This window comes from Vidua macroura, chromosome 5, assembly GCF_024509145.1.
Source record: "Vidua macroura isolate BioBank_ID:100142 chromosome 5, ASM2450914v1, whole genome shotgun sequence".
NCBI lineage: Eukaryota > Metazoa > Chordata > Aves > Passeriformes > Viduidae > Vidua > Vidua macroura.
The window spans coordinates 30,256,430-30,279,459 of NC_071575.1; the positions used below are offsets into that span (position 1 = coordinate 30,256,430).

The 23,030-nt window shown below is 37.2% G+C and overlaps 1 protein-coding gene across 1 annotated transcript in view; it reads left to right on the forward strand.

The window, feature by feature from the left end:
* BMAL2 (basic helix-loop-helix ARNT like 2) overlaps positions 1–23,030 on the forward strand; it is a 44,731-nt gene that overhangs the window by 11,286 nt on the left and 10,415 nt on the right. Inside the window, 16 exon segments of the mRNA XM_053979143.1 lie at positions 1,235–1,273; positions 3,660–3,817; positions 5,490–5,569; positions 6,499–6,591; positions 8,497–8,614; positions 9,468–9,611; positions 11,192–11,432; positions 12,366–12,472; positions 13,029–13,179; positions 14,393–14,448; positions 15,248–15,356; positions 15,814–15,901; positions 17,201–17,309; positions 18,316–19,777; positions 21,109–21,209; positions 21,975–22,146. Coding sequence (XP_053835118.1) covers positions 1,235–1,273; positions 3,660–3,817; positions 5,490–5,569; positions 6,499–6,591; positions 8,497–8,614; positions 9,468–9,611; positions 11,192–11,432; positions 12,366–12,472; positions 13,029–13,179; positions 14,393–14,448; positions 15,248–15,356; positions 15,814–15,901; positions 17,201–17,309; positions 18,316–18,452 — 1,630 coding nt within the window. The 3' untranslated portion in view covers positions 18,453–19,777; positions 21,109–21,209; positions 21,975–22,146.

Here is a 23,030-nt window from a genome sequence, read left to right on the forward strand (position 1 = left end):
TTTAGCTATTCATATCAGCAACACCACAGCTGTTAGGACAGAGGCTCTAAAAATCAATTGAAAGCTGGGACTGATTGCTTGAGCAGCAAATTTGTGCTAGATTTTTTTCCCCAAGTGGAGCTCCTGAGGGAGAATGAAAGTTAATTAATAGGGCACATGCTGCATTGCAGCTGGTCTGGCTCCTCCTTACCTCTTCTCTTATGGTCAGAGAATGTAAATTCAGTTGGAATTCACAGTATATGGATATTTCTGGTAAGTTTCTTTTAAAATGGAAGGAAAATATTAGTTATTGCTAACTTGTTTAAATGTGAAACAATTTCAATGAATGAAAGTCTTGGGGTGTTGTGAGCCAAACCTCCTCCTGTGTTTGGGTTTATCAGACTGTCTAGAAGATTGCTAGGTTCCGGTGAAATCCCAGATTCTGCATTGTTAATTTGGCTTCTGGATCCTCACTGGGTTCAGTGCTCAGTTACAGGTGGCAGCAGCTTTTGGCACCTTTCCTGAAGCTGTAATCTCCAAGGTTCTTCCTGCTTCCATTTCCTCATGGAAGACACCTGCTGCCTGCTTGGCCTCTCCTCTTGATCCTCATGGTACCGAGGCCATAAATTCTTCACAAAGACTGGGGAACAGTGCAGTGGTCATAGGGAAAGAAAAGCTCACTGCCCTTGTTTGAATCATCCTTTATAGTTTCCTGTTGCAGAGTGTTTATTGTGCTGCAGACACTTAGGACTGTGTTTCATTTACAATTTTATTACTTTATGACTTCCCAGTCATTGCTGTAGGGTATGGGAAATAGCTTGGGTTTTTTGGTTTTTTTTAAATATAATTTAGGATTGCTTATTTTATAACTTGACAATAAGATATGAGAAATAAAGCCATAAATAGATAATTTCTCTTATAAAACTTTAAACAAAAAAAAAAAAAAATCAAGTCTAGTCTTAAGTTATTTGAGTGTTCCAGTAATGCTGTTGTCTCCAGAATAAAAAAAGCCCCATAATTATGAACTATACCTTTATTATGTTCACACAACTGTGAATATTGCCAGTTGTGCTCTGGTCTCTTTCTGTTATGCATCACTTGCTAGGTCAGTTATGTTTCAGAGATTTTGTGGGTTTGCTTTTGCTGGAGCCACAGTAAATTTGTAGCATCTTCTATCTTCTGGAATTTGTGGGAGGAAAGAAGTGCCTAGTATTAAATATTTAATGTAAAACTCTGTATCTTGTTTTTTTTCTAGGAGTGAAGATGAAGAACATGTTAAAGTAAAAGATTTCAGGTACTAATTTTCAATAGAAAGACATTTTGCTAGTGAATACTGAGATTCACAATAATAAAATATGAATTTGTGGGTAACATTCCTTGAAACTATCAAATATTTAACAGTAAGCTTTTCCTTTTCCTTGCTAAATGTATAGTAATTTTTAAAGCCTCCTTGAGGATTTTATTTGCTAATAATTTTGATAAAAGTTGCTGCAGGATATGTTTAGCAAGGAAACATGAGGTTGAAGTTTTTAAGGTGAGAATTAAATGCAGTACACCCAAGTCATGTATGAGGAGCTGATCCTTCATCTGTATGAATTTGGGAATTTTTTTTTTCTAGATTTGTCTGCTTCTGGAGGTAGTTAGAATTTATTCCACATAGAAATGGATTTGGCTAAAGTATGACAAAGATTTCTTGTTCCAGAACAAGCTTTTGTGTAGGGAATTATTCAAGTTTTGCCATTGAACTTTGAATTCACATAAATTGAAATACAATTAGAGCACTTGCAAGATTTGAAATATTGTGTGACCACAGTTCAGCCAAACAAATATTTTAAACTACAGACAAACCACGTAGTAAAACCGGAGCTGTGCTGTAAAGTTGATTTAAAAATAAGTCTTTCATTTTTCTTGTGAGCAGAGATGTCAAACCAGAAATATATAATCCACTCAGCATGCTGTCAGAAGTATTATTTATATAGTATGCTAGCTAGTAATTATGAAGTGTTCCTGTAATTGAAACAAAATTAAAGAAACTAAAATGTTCCAAGATATATTTACAGTTTCACTTCAAAATTATTTTTTCTTCACAGAGTGTCCCAAATTGCTCTATAAGATTGTTGTCAATTGCTTTAATGGCTTTTATATGGTATTGTTAACTTTTTTCCTTACTTCTTGGTGCATGAGTTGGAGGGAAAAAGAATCAGTACAAAGGTATATGAAGGTTTGCTTATCAGTTATCTCCTTCCAGTATTATTTGTCTCCAGCTTATCATGGAACCTGCTTTTCTCCCTCTGCCTTTGTGGCGGTGACAAGCAACAGAAGGCTTTTTCAATCATTCAGTCATCCCCTGAATTTCTGCACCCACTTGTTCAGTTTTTTATAATTCCCTATTGACTCTCAGAGATGTGGAAGGTTGTTCCCTTTCCTGGAAGGCATGTATCTGTCTTCCTGAGGTTCACAGTTCAAGGAGCATACACAGGATATTACTTGATTGTTCTTACCTGACATAAAGGAAGAGTTGGGTGAACCCACAGATATGAGCACAACTCAAAAAAAAAAAAAAATCTAAAAAAAGGCTTTTGAGAGAGAAAAGTTGAATGCTTGGCAGAATGACCCAGAATTAGTTGTGTGATGCAGGCTTTTTTTTTTTTTTCTTTGAAAAAAAAATTAGAATAGTATTCAGGTAGATCTTTAAAACTGTACTTTGTTCTTTCTCAACAGGCCAGCTGTAGTTAATTTTATTACCTTTAATAGCTTCTGTTGCAGTATGCCTACAAGGAAAAGTTTTGGAGATCAATCAACCAAAACCTATTCCTCATTTTGCATAACTAAACTACTGTGTCTGGCCTCAATCAGAAAGAAAAATCATCTGGGTTTTAATTGAGTGGCTGGCTTGTCTTCTGGGTAAGGAGGAAGGGAGATGGGTTGAAAAGCTGACATAGTGCACTAGAAAGAAGTAAAGAAAAGGTGACCTGAGCTATAAGTGCACTTGTGATGTTCAGCCATGTGCCCTGGAAGGAGTTTCCTGATGAAAACTTGCTGAGAAGAGAAGTGCTTTCTGTGGCTGAGTTCTTGACAGGCTTACCAAGAGATGAAACCTGAGACAGCCTTTGTACCACCTTATCAGTAAAGGGACAGCTTTCTGAGATACTTCTGGTAAATTACACGAGGCAAACCTTTCTTTTTCAGTTTCCTCTCCATCTCTTAGAAGCATGTGGAAAAGTAATGTTTATTGCTGTGGGGTTTCTTAAAAGGCAGCAGAATAAACACCCCATCTTAGTTACACAGGCCAGGCAGAGGTGGGAGCAGGAATATCTTTCATTGATTCCCAATGACATCAAGAGTTCTCTGGGATACACTGAGGTGTCCAAGTCATCACTTGCATGGCAAGGGTCACAAGAAGGGTTTAACTTTTAGAAGTCTTCATAACCTCTTGTTCCTGCCAAATATAATCATACTGTTGCTCAAGATATCTCTTCTCCTCAGTATTTCACATCAATATTGGGACCATTTTGTCTTTGTTGAAGTGAATCCAATTCAATTGTCCAATACAAGTAGCGTATGAAAAATTGTTTCAGTGCAGTAGTACTGGTGATAGTTCCATTCCAAAAATGGAATTTAATATTATGGGGAAAATCATGTGTTCTACATCACTCTTTAAAAATAATTTTTCTTCTTAGAGAGGCTCACAGTCAAACAGAGAAAAGAAGAAGAGACAAAATGAATAATTTGATAGAAGAATTGTCTGCCATGATACCACAGTGCAATCCCATGGCCCGAAAGCTGGACAAACTCACAGTGCTACGGATGGCTGTGCAGCACTTGAAGTCTTTAAAAGGTGAGTTTAGGAAAGATCATCCTGTAAATCCTTGTTCTAGTAGGAGTTATTGTGTGTATCTTCCCAGGTTGTAAATAAATCAAGAGGATTTGATTTTACATTTCCTTACTGTATTTAGTTCCAAGTCTGCTCCTCATTTAAATGTACATGTCTGTAGCTGTCAGAACTTAATTTTAAATTTTTGCTTAATATAGCAGGAAAAAAGCCACCCTTCAGTGTCTGATATTTTCTGTCTGCTCAGGGCATGCCTTACTCTTGGCTCACTCCTTGATTCTTTTTAGAAAGTACAGGAGTCAAAAGTAAAGTTGCAAGACAAAACATAGTTTAACAAAATAGTCAATGAGTTTGATTACATTAAAGTCTTAAAACCCCTCACATGTTAGAGAGTAGCAAGAAATAGAAATTTCTGATAGCCCAGTCAGCTGGCAAAGTTAATCATGGATCTTAGGGAATGCTTTAGTGTGGGGATCAACCCAGGAAATATTTTTGCTCTCCTTTTGCTATTGCTAGGTTTTGGGATTTTTTTTTTCCTTCCCCACAAAAAAATATATCCAAATACAAGTTGCATATTGCAGAATTTATCAGCTGCACACAATATATAGGTGTTTTGGCATCACTGTTTCAGAATAATAAATTGATCAATTCTAAGAAAAGATCAAAGATCCTCTGCATTGCAAAACCCACTGATTATGAATAAACAGGTCTAATGAGAACCCAGATAGTTTTGGGTCAAAGAATTGTAGAAAAATAATTAAGTTGCCACCTTGACAGTAATAGAATCATAGAAATGGCTCAGGTGTAAAGGGTTTTGAGGGTTTTCTAAAGGGCTGAGAGTTCTGCATGAAGAAATAATGTGAAGCAGCAGGAAATAATGTAAACCAGCAGGACAGTAACTGCACTTGCAGTTTAAACAAGAAATCTGCTCAAGCATTTGTATTTAACAACAGGATGTGAAAACTGGACTTTACCCAGCACAGTTGTATTTACCTCAAAACAAATGGTTTAAGAGTATACAATATACTGTGTGGAGTTATAGTGCATGATGAAATTGGCTGAAATGTTGGACTGTTACAAAAAATGTAACAAGAAAAAAAAATCTAATGGATAAAAGTGTAATGAACAAAAATTATTTTATAGAGTACTTGCCATGGGTGCTAGAACAGTACATGCAGTGAGTCAGTCTCACTATATTTAGTGAGACATTTGATTTAACTGCAAGAGTCTGTTTTTTTGATTGTTGGCTTTATAGCATTAATGAAGCATTATTAATGCCAAAAGATAATAATATATTGATAATATTGGAATTATTCTGTTTCAGCAAAGAGAATTTAGTTAAGAGGTCTGAAATATAACTATGAAATGTTTCTAGAAAATTCAGTTCTCATAATACCATTTTTCTAGCAGTACATTAATGATATCTGAACAGAAGTTTCCTTGGTTTGTGTTAATAAAGGACAAGGAAAAATGGTTGTGTGTCTGTTTTCATTACCAGTTATGTTTGAGATTTGTTTTAATTTTATTTTTAGAATTTCTAGAACCTTGAATTACGTTTTTAATTCAGCTATTGGGGTCATAGAGAAAAACTCTGAAAGACATAACAAGTATAGCTGCACTAAAAGTGAATTTAAAATATAACTTTTGGCATGATCTCTGTGAATCATCCATTTTCCAGGTTCCAGTAGCTCCTACTCAGAAGTCCGGTATAAACCTTCATTTTTGAAGGATGATGAACTGCGACAGTTGATCCTTAGGGTAAGTGGAAGGAAACTCTCAGGTAAATCACATCCTTGTTAAAGCTTGAGCTTTTAGTTGGACAGTGCTTTTTCTCACATCTTTTCCTTCAAGCAAGTGTTTTGTTGTACTGATTTCTAAACTCTGTGCACTACCCAGGATTTCATGAAGGTGTGCAGAGATGGTTTGGGAGCATGGCAGGCAGCAGCCCTGGAAGGGACAATAATCTGTGTACAGTCTGCCTGTTTAATATATTCATTCTTAAAATCTTCATGCGACTGCAGAGAATGCTGCCAATTATGCAGGAACATCCTCACAGTTGTTGGCTGTCCTTCATGTACATTTTTAAAGATGTAGTTTGAAAAAGGTGCAGAAAATACCTGGAATAAAATCTTCCCTCTTGTTTGCACTTCATCATAAACCCACACACCTCATTCACAGCCAGGTTTGTGGTTTTTTCCTTTGCTGCAATAATGCTTTACCAAGATCTGTGAATGGCTCCCAAAAGAAGCTGTTTTGTAGCTAGACTTTTGCCAAAGATGTGAGTGCTTAAGAAACTTTAGCTGTGGTTGAAGGCCTCATTTGGTCCTTGCAATATTAATTGCTTTTTTAATAGAATTACAAAATGGCCTGGGTTGGAAGGCACCTTAAAGTTCAACTCATTCCACCCCCTGCCATGGGCAGGGACACCTTCCACTATCCCAGGTTGCTCAGAGCCCCATCCAACCTGGCCTTGGACACTGCCAGGGATGGGGCAGCCACAGCTTCTCTGGGCACCCTGTGCCAGGGCCTCAGCTCTGTCAGTGTGAAGCCATTTCCTCTTGTCCCTCTCCAGCTTTCTTGTATTTAATTTTAAAAATCAGGTTTAAAAGTGTGCTTCCTTGTAGTCATTAATCTTTATTGTTTATTTTAATTGTGTGTTTTTAAAGACAGTATCCTTATATTTTCAGGCTGCAGATGGATTCCTGTTTGTGGTTGGATGCAACAGAGGAAAAATTCTGTTTGTCTCTGAATCAGTTTGCAAAATACTTAATTATGATCAGGTGGTTATTGTTGTTTCTTGCTTGCTTTTACCTTGCATTTTCTTAGGAATTTTAAAACTTTTATATTTTATTCTATATTGCATTAAACCAATCCTGTGTATAATTTCTTGGAATTTCTTTGATTTAACCTTACTTGGAGTAAAGCTGAATATCCTGTAAGAAAATATCTGCAAGAACATCAGGGTTCCCAACCTGGAGGAAAAGCACCAGATTTCAGCTGATCATCCTTAAGAAAACTGCCAGTCTGAGAGGAAGGGATAATTTGAAGATGTCCTAATTTCTGTGTGCAAGAGATTTTCTCTCACATGGTGAAGTGATTTTGGGTTTTTTTTTTTTAGGCCAAGGAAAATGGGTAGTTCAGCAGTGGAAGTTAATGAAAGCTTTCCTTGGTGATGCCTTTATGCTCGGATGCGCCACGTAACACATCATGCACAAAAACTGTCCGAGTGTGTACCCTTAGCCTGAAAGAGACTGAATGGGAGTAAGCTTAGCCTGTAGAACAAGGGAAATTGGAAAAATAGAAGTACCTTCCATTAGTTGGTGTTTAACATGATGGGCAATTATCACAAATAATCAAGGAATGATAATTTGTTCTTGTATCAATGACTTCTGTTTCACAAAGAGAGGTTAAAACAGTTAGTGCTGCCATCTGTCTACTTTTGTAACTTTGGAACCATTTGTGCTATATTTGTTTTCTTTATAAATGTACAGATAACCAATCTGGTCTCTTTCATAGATTTATTTTTATCTTTTTTTTTTAATTGCAAAACGATCTTTTTTAATTAAAATGAAATTAATCATCCTAGAGGAATAAGCATAAAGCAGAATTTGGTTTTTTTTAACTTCTACACTGATTTTGTTCAAGAACTGAAAGTGCCTTTCTGGAGTCACTCATGTTAGACATACCTACTTCCAGACCCCTAAGATCTCCTTTATTCCAGACAAGGAGAGTCAGAGGACATGACTGCCTTTAATAATACCCATGGATTTATTACCCATGGTTTGGGAGTTGTTCTAGGTTCTGAATCCCGTGCTGCAGCTTTATCTGGTTTGTTACACATGTATACTTTGGCAAGGCTGCTGTGAGGCTGTCTCAGCAGCACTCAGCATTTTCCCATTGCATTAGGATTAAATGGGGACTGGGAAAAGGCAGGAGACTGGGTGTTTATCCTGAGTTTGAGTCTAGAGTAGATCTTGTCAACACAGCTCCTTTCTATCCTTTGATTTGGTTGCTGTGCTGAAGATAAGCAGTGGAAAACCTAAACCAGCCCACTTCTGTGAGAATTCCTTCCCGTTCCAAAAGAAAGTGGTGCAGCAGGTCAGTTACTTGGGATGAACAGAGTGAACAGGTAGAAGGCATCCCAGCCGGAGACATCTCCATAAATATCCTCTGCTAAGGAGTGCTGTGGTCAGCTGAGCCCTGCTTCCAGCCTGCTCCTGGCTCAGTGGTGCCAGTTTGTCCAACCAAATTAGAGCTCAGAGTCATTAGATAGTTGAATATTTCATCCTCCTTCCTATTTCTTCCCTCCTTCCCCAATAATCCAAGAGTGGAATTACTTTGTGCATAACCTTCTTTGGCTAGGACCGGGAATTGCATTATTTACATAAATAAAGGATTTGGTTGTACTGAACTTGTTTAATCTCCAACTGAATCTGCTGTTTTTCAAAGGGAAGTAACAAACTATGTTTTTCCTACCCTTTTAAATAAAAAATATATTAAACAATGACAAATGAAATGTAAAACAAAATATTGATGTTTGAAGTAACTGTGGTATTGACTATTTTTTTAGTGGTTTAGACAGTTGGTTTCCTGAGATGAGTAATGTGTGGGGTCCTGTTCCAAAATGATGGTGTGGTTCTCATCTCTTTTGTGTTTTGTTGGTTTTTTTGGGTTTTTTTTAATAGGCCAGTTTAATTGGACAAAGTTTATTTGATTACTTACATCCAAAAGATGTTGCAAAAGTTAAGGAGCAACTTTCTTCATCGGACGTCTCGCCTAGGGAGAAGCTCGTAGATGGCAAAAGTAAGTCAGAGCTGGACGTGCTCAGATTTTTTCAAGAGATGTTAGTAAATCTAATTCTTAGTCAGGATGTGTTCAGGTGTTTGTATGGATGTGTGTATGAACAAACATGAGGTATTTCTATGAAACAAACATTTGAATGCGTATCTGCTGCTTAAAATGCATTTAAGAGTTGAAAAGCTAGCCCAGAAGAAACTTGATTTTAGATCATAAGAGTTACTGAAATTCTGTTAAATTACTGAAATCACTGTTAAGCATTTACCAAGATGTAGTCTGACATTCTTCCTACCAGCATACTACTTTTTTTTCTTGTATTTGCTAGGTCTTGTCAATACAAAAGACCTGATGTAGTCGAACATGGGATAAAATACTTCAATATCAAGAATCACTGTCTTCTCTGAAAATGCTAAGTGTCAATCCCAATGTAACCAAACCTTCTGTAGTTTACAGTTGTTTCTAATAAGGAAAGCATTGTGTACTATGCAGCTAATGCCTGTTTTGTGTACTATGCAGCTAATGCCTATTTTATAGCTGGCTTTTACAAGCATCTTTGCAATTCTTCCTTGTACCAAATACAAGGTGAAAGTTTATAAAGCAGCTGTAGTAAAATTTCATTAAGAATATCAAGAAGGCTTTAAAAATAGTTTAGTAGTTCTTTCTGATTTTGGAATCTGTGTCAATCATGTTTTCTTTGCCCTGTTTAAATTATTAGACTTTTTAAATTTTAACTACAAAATTTAGGCAGCTAAACTGTAAGGACAATGTTCTGGGAGGTAAATGCAGGAAGCATCTTGTTTTCTGAAGTTTTATTGCTTGGTTTTGGTTGTTTTTAACTACTTTACTAAATCTTTGTAAGCTGGCTTGCAAGTGCACACAGATTTCCAAGCTGGACCAGCTCGGCTGAACTCTGGTGCTCGACGTTCCTTCTTCTGTCGCATAAAGTGTAGCAGGACCACAGTCAAAGAGGAGAAGGAGTGTTTGCCGAACCCAAAGAAGAAAGGTATTCAGAGAGTGGAGATGAAGTGGGGGCTTTGTCTCTTGAAACTCGTTTAAATTCCGAGTCACTAATGACTTCCTAGTTCCTACTGATCTCAACAAGTAGCTGTAGAGCAGTGTAAATGTGAGCCAGGGACACCTTTTGAAAAACAATCTAATTGTTCTCTTTCTCCTCCTGGTGCCCTCCTGGAAAGAGGGAGGGAGGAACTTGAGGTACAGTGGCTGTATAGGAGCATGTGGTCTGTTGTGGTCAAATTTGAGAAGTTTCAGGGACATATTTGAAAGAACTGGAGCAGATCAGAAGAATGAAACTAAATAACTTATGTCTTGAAGATAACTGAGTGAATAAAGCCTGCAAACTCTACTATTTTGAAGGGAAAAAAGCAAGTAAACCAACTTCTTTTTCTGATTTACTTTTTGTGTTGTGTATATTTAAAAGTATGAATTTTCCTTTTTTTCCCCTTTTCATGGTAAAGTTAATTTATTGGTGTAATTCCATTCATTTTCCCAGTAATTTTATTTTAGTTCATATTTTGGCATGCCCATAGAGCAGTATAATCTTGTCAAGTTTCCAGTGAAAATTTACATTTCAATTTTAAAATGCATTTTCCAGCTTTTGTTTTAATAACTTAGTATTGGTTTTTGCAAAGGTGTGCTGAAATTGTTTGATCCTGAAAAATCCTCCAAGTTCTGTTTTTCAATGTAACCTGTTACTGTTGAGATACACCACAAATTTTAAGAGGCCTGTGATTGTAAGTAAATAGAATTTGATATCCCTTGATGTGTCAGATAACTCAGTGAGATAAGAATTTACCTTCTGTGTTTCTTGGGAAAGCAGTTTTGAGGGAAGGCACCTGAGCAACTGTGACAAAACCATAGTCAGATAACTCAGTTTCTCATTTTGCAGAATTGATCTGTGTTTTTTCTAGTAAAGAGGAAAATCAAAGCTGTGGAAAGCATCTTGTTCAGCATAGAGGTGTCAAGAATGCTTTGGCATTTTTTTTGGAAAGACAGCTACTGTAATGTCAAACCTTGATGCTTATGAGGGCATTTGCATGTTATTTAGAGAGCAAAAAGGGATGAATGACAGTGTATGCTGGAATTTAAGATATTTCAAATATTTATATTCCCATAAAACATCAGAAACCAGAGATAAATAGAAAATAAGCTGATTCTTTCAACTGCAGTGAGCATATGTTTGGATCATTGTGCTCACCAAAGATAAATTGATTTGGAAGTTACAGAGGGCCTCAGGTTAATTTTAATTCACAATCCATATAAAACCATGTAAAACCAGAGTGATCTATGGGTTATTGCTTTGTTTTCTGTCTAACTTGTGTTTGAACTGCCAACACCCATAACTCATCTTCCTAAATAGAGTTACAAGTTCTCTCTACAGGTAAGCCCAAACTGAATAGAACAAAATTAATTGAAAAATACTCTGTAAAATGATCTATAGCTTTGTACAATTAGTGTAGGTAAGCATGAATTATAGTTGCTGATCTCACAGCCAACAGAATAAAATAAGTAGTTTGGTTTACTCTTTGAACAATAACTGCTTCTTATTTAATTTCTTTCTATTAGATCACAGGAAATACTGCACCATTCACTGTACTGGGTATTTGAAGAACTGGCCTCCTAATGAGGTGGGAGTAGAAGAGGAAAATGATGTAGAAAAGGACAGTAGTAACTTTAACTGTCTTGTTGCAATTGGGAGGTTACACCCTTATATTGTTCCACAAAAGAGTGGAGAGATAAAAGTCAAAGCAACAGAATTTGTTACACGATTTGCCATGGATGGAAAATTTGTTTATGTAGATCAGCGGTAAGCGTTTTGTTCTTTAATGAAGAGAATTGACACAACTGCTTCCATTTTCTGATCCTCTTTCAAAACTATAATTTCTCCAGCAGGGTAGAAGTTCTAATTAGAATTCTCAATTTTTGAGAATTTTTTGAGAATTCTCAAAAATTCCAATTTTCGGAATGTTTTTCTGCTCTACACAAGAAGCAGTTAATTCTTAAACTATGTGTACTTGGGCTATTTGTCAAATAATACATAATGTATAGAAGTGTATTGTCCTGTAGAAAATGGACTCATTTATTCATAAAGAAAAATCTCAAGTTAGAGCTTCATAGCTCTGCACATGACTGAAGTAATATATATTTAACCAAAAGTTATTGCTTCTGAGTTTTACCATATCTGAGTTTTACAAATACATTCTATCTAAATGAGGTACCAAATTATTTTATTAGAAGTGAGAACTAAGTTCCCATTTTCTGTACTTTCTGAACCAGACTTTTATTTGTTGAAGAGACGTAGTTAGCACTTTGCATTTGGAATTTCATTGTCACTGGAAATGTTATTGCTTTCAGTCTTCTTTTCTTTCTACTAAAAGTGTCAGTTTGAAACTAATCCCTTTGAGTGGAAGAGCAAAATTCAACTGCTGAATTTTTTATTGATTCTTATGTGTGACCAGTACTGTGACTGGCAAAGGGAAGCCACTAAACAGAAGTATTATGTGTGTACATGTGGTTTGCATGTTTAAACATTTACTTTGTCTTCGAATTGTTATTCATTGCAAAGGGATCATTTGCTATGAAAAATATTTCCTGCTGTTTTAGAGCTGTACTAATGCTATATTTTTTCCCCAAACATGAACACAGGCATCTGTTTGTTTAAATATTAATGTTCTGCTTTATCTGATACTGAAGAAAACAGCTTTGAGTCCGCTGTAGTTCACGTTTTTATTTCTAACAGCGCAACAGCAATTTTAGGGTATCTGCCACAAGAGCTTCTAGGAACTTCTTGTTATGAGTACTGCCATCAAGATGATCACAATCACCTAGCTGAAAAACACAAAGAAGGTACAAAATAATTGGTCCTCCCATAGTACTTACAGCTACGTGTAACTGCAAGTGAAAACACTGTAAACCCAAACTACCCAACCTCAGCACTGCCCTTTGTAATGTCTGTGTTAAGACAAGCCTGTGTAAGGCTTGTAATAAAAGCAGGGAGAAACTTGTGTTGTCTTGGCTCTAGGTGCAGAGCCCTAATTGTGGGGCAATAATATCAGCACATCTGTCAAACCCTCTGCTTCCATTCTTTGTAAGGAAGAGGAGGAATCCTGAAGAGCAGATGTGTCTGATAACATAATTAAAGACACGAGTTAAAGCTCACCACGTCATGAGTCTCCTAGTGTTTGCAGGAACTTAGTATTTGCTTTTTAATGTAAGATTTATGACCCTACTGAAACTATATAATTTGATTTTAGAACAGGTCCCAGTTTGTTCTGACATGTTTATTCTATGTCTGGTGAACAGAAACATTTTAGTTTTATGATGCTATAAAATAGATTTATTATTTCTAACTTTACCTCTCTAAGCCTAAGTATGGCGATTCTAACTTTCCTTTTCTATCTAGTGTTGCAGAATAAAGAAAAAGTATTTACAAATTCCTACAAATTTAGAGCAAAAGATGGGACTTTTGTTACTTTAAAGAGTCAGTGGTTTAGTTTCATGAATCCTTGGACCAAAGAGCTGGAGTACATTGTATCAAACAACACTGTGGTATTGTAAGTAATTTATATGACTCTCCATTTATTTTTTGTCATAATTACAGTTAGCACTAAAATAACCTGCTTAGAAAGCAGAACGAGACTAGAAAACATCAACCTTGCACAAAAAGGGGCTGAACAACCTGGACAAATATATTTTTGTCATTTACCAGCTATTTTTGTTTCAGGCCTAAGTTGTGGATTTGACTCTGAAAACTGTGCTGTTTCCCAGTAGGAAAAAATGAGGTGAAAGTTTCTTGTTAAAGAAAGAAGGGAAGGATCTTTAAGAAAAGTAGATTTTAATAAATGGAACTGTCAAGTTAATGCTGCTTTTCCTTCTGGTCTTTACAACCCTCTGTGTGTCAGTTGACCCAGTTCCAAGTGCTGCCCTACCCCTAGGTGTCAGAAGGTGGAGAAGCACAATTGATAGATGGTGGAAATGCAAGGCAGGACAGAAAGATCCTCTCCAAATTGATTGCAAGGATAGAGCCTGAGTAAATGCATGTGTTTAATTCTTCTTTTTATTTGTAGTTCTTTTTCATTCTCTGCACCTTGCAATGGAGCTGTAATTCGGATTGTTCCAGCTGCTGAGGGTCTTTGCCAATGATTGGGGTTTTGAGTAGGGACAGAGGGGATTTTATTTCCATTAAACGAAGATGTTGAGGGGGCCTTTTGCCCATTCTGTGTCTGGTTTATGCCTTAAGTCAGCATCACCCACCTCTTTTGCCCATGTCCTTATTCCCCAAGAAAACAGAGAAGAGCAGTTCAGATAGTCTGTGCTAGCCAGTAGCCCAAGGACACTTTTTTGCCTGCCCTGGAAATGTGGGCATTTGCAGCTGTCTGCAGGAGGGAGGGAGGGCAGCAGCTGCAGACACGAGGCAGCCACTGACCTGTCCTTGTTCCTGGTTACCCGATCTCCCTCCTAACACTAAAAATAACAGTCCTATTCCCTTCTCATGGAACACAGACAATCCTACTGCCTTTTTTTTTCACTTGGAGAGTAAGTGGAAATTAGTATTTCACCCACTGCTCAGAAACATTACAAAGAATTGGACATGGAAATATGTGAGGAATATCTTATGTTTCCCTAGTTTGAGAGTGTTAGCTTTGGTTCTGTGTAAAGTATTATTGAAATTAAACATAAATATGTGCTGGATTTTGCTCTTGAAAAAAAAACCATGCTGACTTTTTGTGGTTTGTTTGGGATTTTTTTCATTTCTTTAAATCTTAGAGGTCATAAGGAATCAACTGAAGAAGAAGTCCTCTACAGTTCCCAACCTGCAGAAGGCAAGTGTCACTTCTTACAGCTATCACAGCTGCATCTCCTGATCAGTCAGTTTAAATTTATCCAGTCCAGGTTTTTTTTTTTTTTATTCTAGGCTGTGTGCAAAGAAAGATTAATTTTTTTTAAGGCTACTTCTTTTTCAGTGTCTAGTTACTTACAGAGTCCTAACTGATATAATACACAGAACTCTAAAAAGAAGTGCATATAACCTACTTTTAATTTTTGGCAGCTTCTGTTAGAGCTGGAGATTTGGTTAGTAGGATATTGTGCTTCTGTCACAGACCCTTCATATTTTGCCCAGTTTTCTGAACAGATGTAACTGTGCTCAGTTTATCTATAAAATACAGGGCAATACTGATACAGAACATATTTTGTTATTATTTTTCTGCTATGCAAAGTTTCTGCTGTCTGCATGTTGTTCTGCCATCTTGCTGTCAGGGCTTCATATTTGCTTTTCAAAATGTTCTTTCAATAGCTGATTTCAGTTGGTGAGAAATCCAAGGGTTTTTTTAAACTCATGTTCTTTGCAATGTCTGTGAGAGACACTGGAGGTGGCAATGATTAAATATATTTCACTACTGGAGAACAACAATTTTCACAAACAGATTATTCACTTTATATTGCAACACCCTCTGCCATGAATCAGTATTTAAAGGAATATAATTTCTGAATACATATATTAAAATATATACTTGTATATGTATATCTAGAACAAAAGCTGCTTTAAAATGAATCCTTGCTCTGCAATGAATGTGCTCTGGTTTAAGGTTTTGTTTGGGTTTTGTTTTTTTTTATCTACAGATACTGTAAAACAGTCTTTAGTAAGTGTACCTGGAATGTCCTCTGGAACAGTTCTTGGTGCTGGAAGTATAGGAACCGAAATTGCAAATGAAATACTAGAATTACAAAGGTAATAAATGCATAACACCATCATTAGGCTTTTCAGTAAAGATAGGCATGAGGGATATATGATTATGTGAGGGTTGCTCCAGTTTCACTTTTATTGTATTGTATGTGTAACATTTTTTAGGTTGAGCAATAGCATTATGAGATACCATTATAATTATGTCAGTCTCATGCCTGGCAGAGCACATCACTGTGCTGGTGATTCAACAGAGGAAGAAAACTGTGCTCAAAGAGTAGAATTGTGACCCATGGACTTTTCTGATCTCTTCTCTGTTTTCTGCTACCAAAACTTGGAGCAGGATAATTTAGAATCTCCAGGAGAACTTAAGACATTATTGTTTCAAATTACCAGATTCATGCTTTGTCACTGGGGAGGTCTGGTGGGTTCTGCATCACACAGTCTGTTTTTCAGTCTTTGATTAATGTGACCTGGTAAATCAACTAAACACATGCAATTTTAGGTTGCATTCTTCACCCTCTGGAGAGTTAAGTCCATCACATCTCCTCAGAAAGTCACCTTCTCCAGCTTTAACTATAAACTGCAGTGATGTGAGTACACCCCTGCCTGTAAAAATACAAAATGAAAAGGTTAATGTCAGCTCAAAACCTGTGTTTGAGTCAGAGTGCCCTGATTTTTGTAAGAGAATGTGTACTTTTAATCTTAAGGGTTTTGAAGAGACTTTTTAAAAAATCTGTGCTGTTTTGAAATGTTTAAAATTGTGACTTTGAAGGTATTTCATTACTCTTCTAAAAATGGGTAGTTGTACTAATCTAGTGGTGCTTGTAAATCTACTAGTGCTTGTAACACCACAAACTATAACTAACATTGTTATATAAATAACATAGTTATTGCCCATAGCTATGGAATAATTAACATATCTTCTTACCTAAATATGTTGTATGTTTTGTACTGGACACGGCATGAACAAACTTCTCCAACAGCTCTTTGAAATACAAATTCCTTTCCTGTTAAAAACAATTAATCTTTCCACTGCAATTCTCATTTCTTATGGAAAAACCCCACTATTCTGGTCTAGGAGCTGCTGTGACTGCCCCCTTTTTTTTTGATCTGTTCTGCCCTGTGTTACCACAGATCTTTCTCCTGAAGAGTTGTTTGACTTACTTATGCTGAACTCTCTAAATCATGTAATGTCTCATCATAAGGATAATTTCATATATTCATTGAGGATTTTTCTTGATTCTGGGCTTTGGTATCCCATTTGTTCCTAAAATACCTTTGGAAAGCATTTCACCTTTATTAATTTCCTGGTAGAATATACATAAGTCAGGCAATCCTAGGAATCTCTCCTGCTAAATTACATGTTATGTGTTAAATAAAACAACTATCAGGAAAAATTACTTTTTTTCTTTTTTGAGTTAGCATGACTTCCATCTCTATTGCTATGATGAATATAGTTTAATGCATATAGAACCTAGGAGGTATGAGGGCTTTTTTAATCTCTTAACTGGGATGTTTTGACAGTGACAAACATCAGGTCACTGGGAATTTGTAGTTTTTGGTAGTAGATGTGGAAAGTGCAAACCAGTACATTTGGTGCTGGATTTATTTACTGAACACTGAGTTAGACCCTCAAGCAGTGCCATCACTGTGAAGTAGCTTTGATAGCTGTGTAAGTCACAACTTTCATTTAAGCCAGGTCCAGTGCTAAATGAACTTCAAAAATGTTTGTTTCTAAATGCACAATATCTGCCTGATGAGGTATATTTTTCACTTTCTTTATTCAGTTCTTAATAATTTGACAGCAATCTATGATGTTTCTGTAATGTAATATTTGGGACTAAATTTAGGATCTAATTCTGTCCTTTCTACCAATTCTGTTCTTTCAGGTGCCAAATAAAGAGTTGATTCAATTATGTCCTTCAGAAACAGAAGCTCTGGAGAATTCAGAACAAACCCAGGGTGCTATTCCATTTCCCAGTAATGAACCTCTCCTCAGTAAGATTTATTTCTCTTGGGGATATTCTGGGGGTTGCAGGGGTGACATTTCTGATCACTGGTGTCATTTCTGAGTGCACCACTTTACAACCATGTATAAACTGTAAAGAGATTTGACTGGCTGGCTGGCTGAAGATGAGAGCACTCTGAAAACAGATGTATTATTGCTGCAAGGCAAACAGCAAAATTTGATCAGTGAGGCAATCTCATGACAAAAGACAACATCTATAACTAAAGTTTACCATTGCATTTCTATACTTTCCATGGCACTTTACTGTTCTCTCTTCAGGACAGAGATGGGGAGGGAAAAGTATTTCAATGCAATGTCAGGGAACTTATTGGAATTTGTGAATTACTGTCCTTTAGCACTTTGCCTCTTTCTAAGCTGCAAGCTGGGAGTAGTTGATACAAAGGATTGCTCCAAATGGTTCCGAAGGAATTTTTTTTATCTTTCCCTTGTTAAGTTTGTCTGGATACAGGATTCTCTGGCCCTGGAAGAGGAAAATGCCACTGCATTATGTTTGTCATAAAAGGCAAAATGCTGTAAAAGCCATGTTTATGCTGATCCTGTATTTCAGCTTTTAGAAACTTTTCCATCTTCCTCTTCTGCATCATTTGCCAGGGATTTATTTGTTTATTTATAACCTACAGCTTTCTTCTGGTTGATCTATAAGCCTTTTCAGAAAAGTTTAAAAACCCAAAACCTGACAACCCCAAACCAACCAACCAAAAAAGAAAAACACCGAAAAAGAAACACAAAGGAGAAAAAGCTAATTCTTTAATAAGTATTTGGGAAAAAAGAATTAAAAGCAACCCAAACAACACAGAACAAGGAGTTTTAAACTAAAAGAGAGTCAAGTTAGGGTTTTTTTTAACACAGAAATATTTGCCTTGACTTCAAAGGCAGGTTCTGCTTCAAAGCAATTCTGTTTTGCAAGTTACCATGTTCTTCATGCTTCACAGTGTTCATGCCTGCTTCAAGCTCCCTGTTTTAATCACTGTGTAGGTGGCAATTCTCAGCTGGACTTCGATGCCATCTGTGAGAACGATGACACTGCCATGACAGCTCTGATGAATTACCTGGAGGCTGATGGAGGCCTGGGAGACCCAGCTGACCTCAGTGATATCCAGTGGGCTCTCTAGAGCTGCTTCTTGGGAGTAAGGAATGTCAAAACCCCTCATGCACAACAACCCTACATCCTCAGTACTGTATTGGAGTTTTCTAATGGTTCCTTTGAATTCAGACTTGCTGTCTCTGGGTTTTTTAAAGACTGGAGCCTTGTTCAGAGAGAGACACCTTGTGCTGCACCTATGGACAAATGCAATATTTTTTTCATGATGAGGAAACCTTGAAATTTTAATATTGAACCATCTGTAACTGGAATGCTTAGAACACATTAGTATATTTTTGCTAAGAAGCTTTAACCAAAAGTTATTGTACAATGTACAGGATTGCGTTTTCTTAGTTTTAATACTTCAAACTTTTATTTATTGTTTTTGTTTCAAGTTGCAGAATATTGGTTATCCATGTTACTTTCTGTAGAAGCTACTGTACTTACATGGTTTGAGAATATTTTAACTATTACATTTAATTGAAATAACGATTTGCACACACTACAGTTGTAAAATAAGGTACTGTATTCTCAAATGATGCAGTTTGTGATTCCTTGCACTTCTCAGCAGTGCAATTTTTGCAGTCAAAGGTGAAAATGAAGCCTATAGTTTTGGGAGCAAGGATTGGGGTAGGATCACCCTAATAAACAGAAGAGAATGTTTTGAGAAAAACACCCATTTTCCCAGTGCACAAACTTGAGAAGGGTATAAGAAAAGAGCAACAAACTATTAATTACTGTTTTCTATTATTTGTAATGTATTATTAGAGAGGCAGTGCATAGAACCAGAGAAAAATAATGCTCTATTTGTAATGAAGCACTTTGGTTTTGTCCCAGGTTCTTTACTAACTAGAGAAATGTGAATGGATAGTCTTGGTTCCAGAGTGAGGCTTGCACTGTCTGTTGGTTAAAAATGTTAAAATTCTAGAGCATCTTTTATGTTTTTGGAGAGATTGGGAGAATTTTCTACTGCTTGAGTGTGTGACTTTTTAAAATCTCTCTGTACTATAGCTTTGTAAGTAAATGCTATGCAGGATGATATTTTGGGAACAGCTTTTGGATTGTATCCGTTACAGCAAATGACTCAAGAACATGGCACTTTAGAGGTTGCATTAGAACAACATAGCACTAATATAGCAAGAGGATGTTTTTATCTCTGGTATTGAAGGTTTAAACAAATTTTTGCATCAGTTATATATCATAAAATTACAGATTTTTTTCATGTTTTCTTCATGTTTAGTTTTTTTTTTTTAATTCAGGTAATGAAAGGAAAGCATTTGAAGAGATCTGATACACGTGCATCTTTTTAATACAGACATTTAAATGTAGGCACAACCCTAACCTCTCTCACTCCAGGTGAGGATGGCAGCCTGGGCTGGTGTTTTTAGGAAGGCTGGAGTTGGGAAAAGATGAATGTGGCCGTCAATAGATGTCATCCTTGTGCTGCAGGGGAGCCACCCTGTCCTCATGGGGACACAGTCTGGACTGAAGTGGCTTCCTCTGCTTGACAGAGCATATTATAGATAATATGACTCCTTTGGCAAACGATGCATTTTTGGTGGTGGTGATTTGCTAGAATGGCTTCTTGTATTGATTTTTTTCTTTTTTTTTTAACTCTGTAGACTTTTTTTTTTTTTTGCATTTAATTTGGATGTAATTTCCTGCATTCAGATCTTTTTTTTACATACATGGGGCCAAAATCATCAGTTCTCTTGCTTTATTAGAATAAACTTTTCTGCTTTTTCTGAATTTTGGGCTATATCATGGAGCAAAGTAGAAGAAATAAACAGGCACTTTCTAAGAACTGATAGATTTCTAAGAACTAAGATTCTGACATCGTAAAATGCATTTTCTCTTTTCTATTCTAGAAGTAAATTCTAAATAAACCATCAAATACTGTAGCTCATAGATAAATGACTACATAAATAACTTAAAATTATACAGACTTTATTAGAACAGGTTTTTTAACTGGATTAGTTTGGAAAAGTGGCAGCTGTTGTTACTGCAGGAGCAAATTAATTCTTTCACAAGATTTATAGAAGTGTCTAGCCTCAAACCACTATTTTTGGATTCTTGGCTATCCCTAAAAAATAAAATCAGAAATGTAACTGATTCTTTTGCAGTTGATGACAAATATTGTGACTTTCAATTCATTTATTAGATTCTCCCTTTACTATTTGTAATTTTTTCTGGCTTAAAGCAGCCTTTTCAAGAAAAAGTGTCACTTGTAAATATTTCTGGTGAAATTAATAGCTATTTTTGAATACAACTGAGATAGTATGTGCTTATCTTTGTTTGTATAACAACACAGTTCTAGTAAGATACTGACAGTTTGTTCCTGGCATGGTGCAGGTAATGGTAGGATGTGGTTAAACCAGGTCAATAAATACTATTTTGATGCCCTGCTGTTAGTCTGCTGGCAATTCTGTCTAATACTGAACTGAAATATAAAGTACTTGTTCTTTCAGATCCCAGGTTTCTTCCTCAAAACATAAACAGGGATGTGGAACTCCTGTGGATTTTGGTAGCTCAGTGTGATGCTCCCCAGGCAGGGAGAACCTGTAATCCAAGCTAATGTGCAATTTTGGGGGTTCAAACAGAGCTTCAGAACACCCTTGTGCTCTCTAGGGATGAACTCTGAAGGTGTTCACACATTTACCCTGAACTTTTCCATTTCCTGCTGCAAGCACAAGACCTGTGAGGAGCAGATGAGGGAGCTGGGAATGCTCAGCCTGGAGAAAAGGAGGCTCAGGGGAGACCTCAGCACTCTACAGCTCCCTGACTGGAGGTAGGTGGGTGTCAGGCTCTGCTCCCAAGGGACAGGATGAGAGGAACTGGCCTCAAGTTGTACCAGGGGAGGTTTAGATTGGATACTGGGGCAAAAAAAGGGTTATTAAGCATTGGCAGAGGCTGCCCAGGGCAGTGGAGAAATCATCATTCCTGGAGGTGTTTAAAAGATGTGCAGGTGTGGCACTGATGGACAGGGGTGGTCCTGGGTTATAGCTGGACTTGATCCATGAGGTCTTTTTTGACCTACACAGTTGAGTACCTATGAATATCTGTCACCTGATGTTCCGGGGGGCAGGGAGGCTCCTTTTGGGGTTCCCTTGTAGGGTACGGTCAGGGACAATGCTGGTGCATGCTACAGCAGAGATTGATTCCAGGTTTCTTTCCTGTGGTGCTTTGTAGTTCTGGAATTTGCTGTGGATCTTAACACTTTTTAGAATACTGGACAATTTGGTTTACTCACAAGCATAAAAGGCTAAAGTCATTTGAGTGACTGCTCACAGAAGGGTTTCTGTTCATGATCCAAAGTGGGACAGAAAAGAGAATACAGTACCTCAGCCTGCCTGATCTGTTAAAGCTAAGTTCAGGTATGTGGGTACTGCACAAAACTTTTTATTATTCATTTGTTTTCATGACAAAACCACCAGAAACAGTCACAAAATCTTTGGAAATAGTAAAAAGTTTTGTGGGAAAGCTCTGCCTTAGCTGTTGCTGCCACAGTGCTGACCCTGTCGGGGTCGTAACTTTTCTTTCCTGGCACTTGCAGATTCCAAGTGTTCATGACCCAACATCTGTAACCTTGGCACAATGGAGAGAGAGTCACATAATTGATGGGCTCTTGGGTAACACTGTTAATAGGTAACCGTGAGGTTTGTCAGGGTGTTCCTGGAAGGTGCTGTAAGGTGAGCAGCAGGACCCTGAACTCTACAACAGCTCAGGTAACGTGCAATGCTTTTAAACAAAACACTCTGACTTCAAACATTGCTGCTTTCATAAACCTTACAGATAGGGAAGGCACTACCACTAGGCCTTTAATATTTAGCAAAATACTTTCAGATGAGGAATTCTTTGAGAGGAATGGTTCCATCCTTCGACTTCATCTTGTCACAATAAAATAAGCAAATTGATTTCTTAATTTTACAATCATAGAATCTCCTGAGTTGGGAGGGACCCATCAGGATCATAGAGTCCAACTCATGGCCCTGCACAGACACCCAACAATCCCACCTTCTGCCTGAGAATGTCCTCTACTCTTGGAGCTCTGGCAGCCTTGAGGCTGTGACCATTCTCTGGACAGCCTGTTCAGTGCCTGACACCCTCTAAGGGAAGAACCTTTTCCTGATATCCAGGCTTGACCCTGCCCTGGCCCAGCTCCATTCTCCTGGGTGTTGTCACTGGTCAGCAGAGAGGAAAGATTAGTGTCTGTCCCTCCTCTTCCTTTGTGCTTTATATACATTTGATTTGCCAGGTCTTTAAGAATTGTAAGAATACTTTTTTTTACTCTACAAATGCAGTTCCAGTATCAGATGCTGTTTTCAGTATCATTGAAGAGATGATAAATCCCTTATCAAACACAAAGCCAGGTGAGCTTAGTGTTGTTTCGGCAAGCTACAGTCAGCTTCTAAAGCTTTGCTCTGGACAGCTCTGGGCTGCCCACACTTCATTCTCCATGGAATTTGTGTTCCAGCCCCTCTGGTGGTCAGGATGCCCATTTTGCTGGGGGCAGCAATGCACACAGGCTGACTCCTAGGAAAATTGTTGCAGGAAGAGCTGCTTCCCCTCTTTTGGGCTCCTGCTAGTTTCATTTGCAGATTTCTGTTTG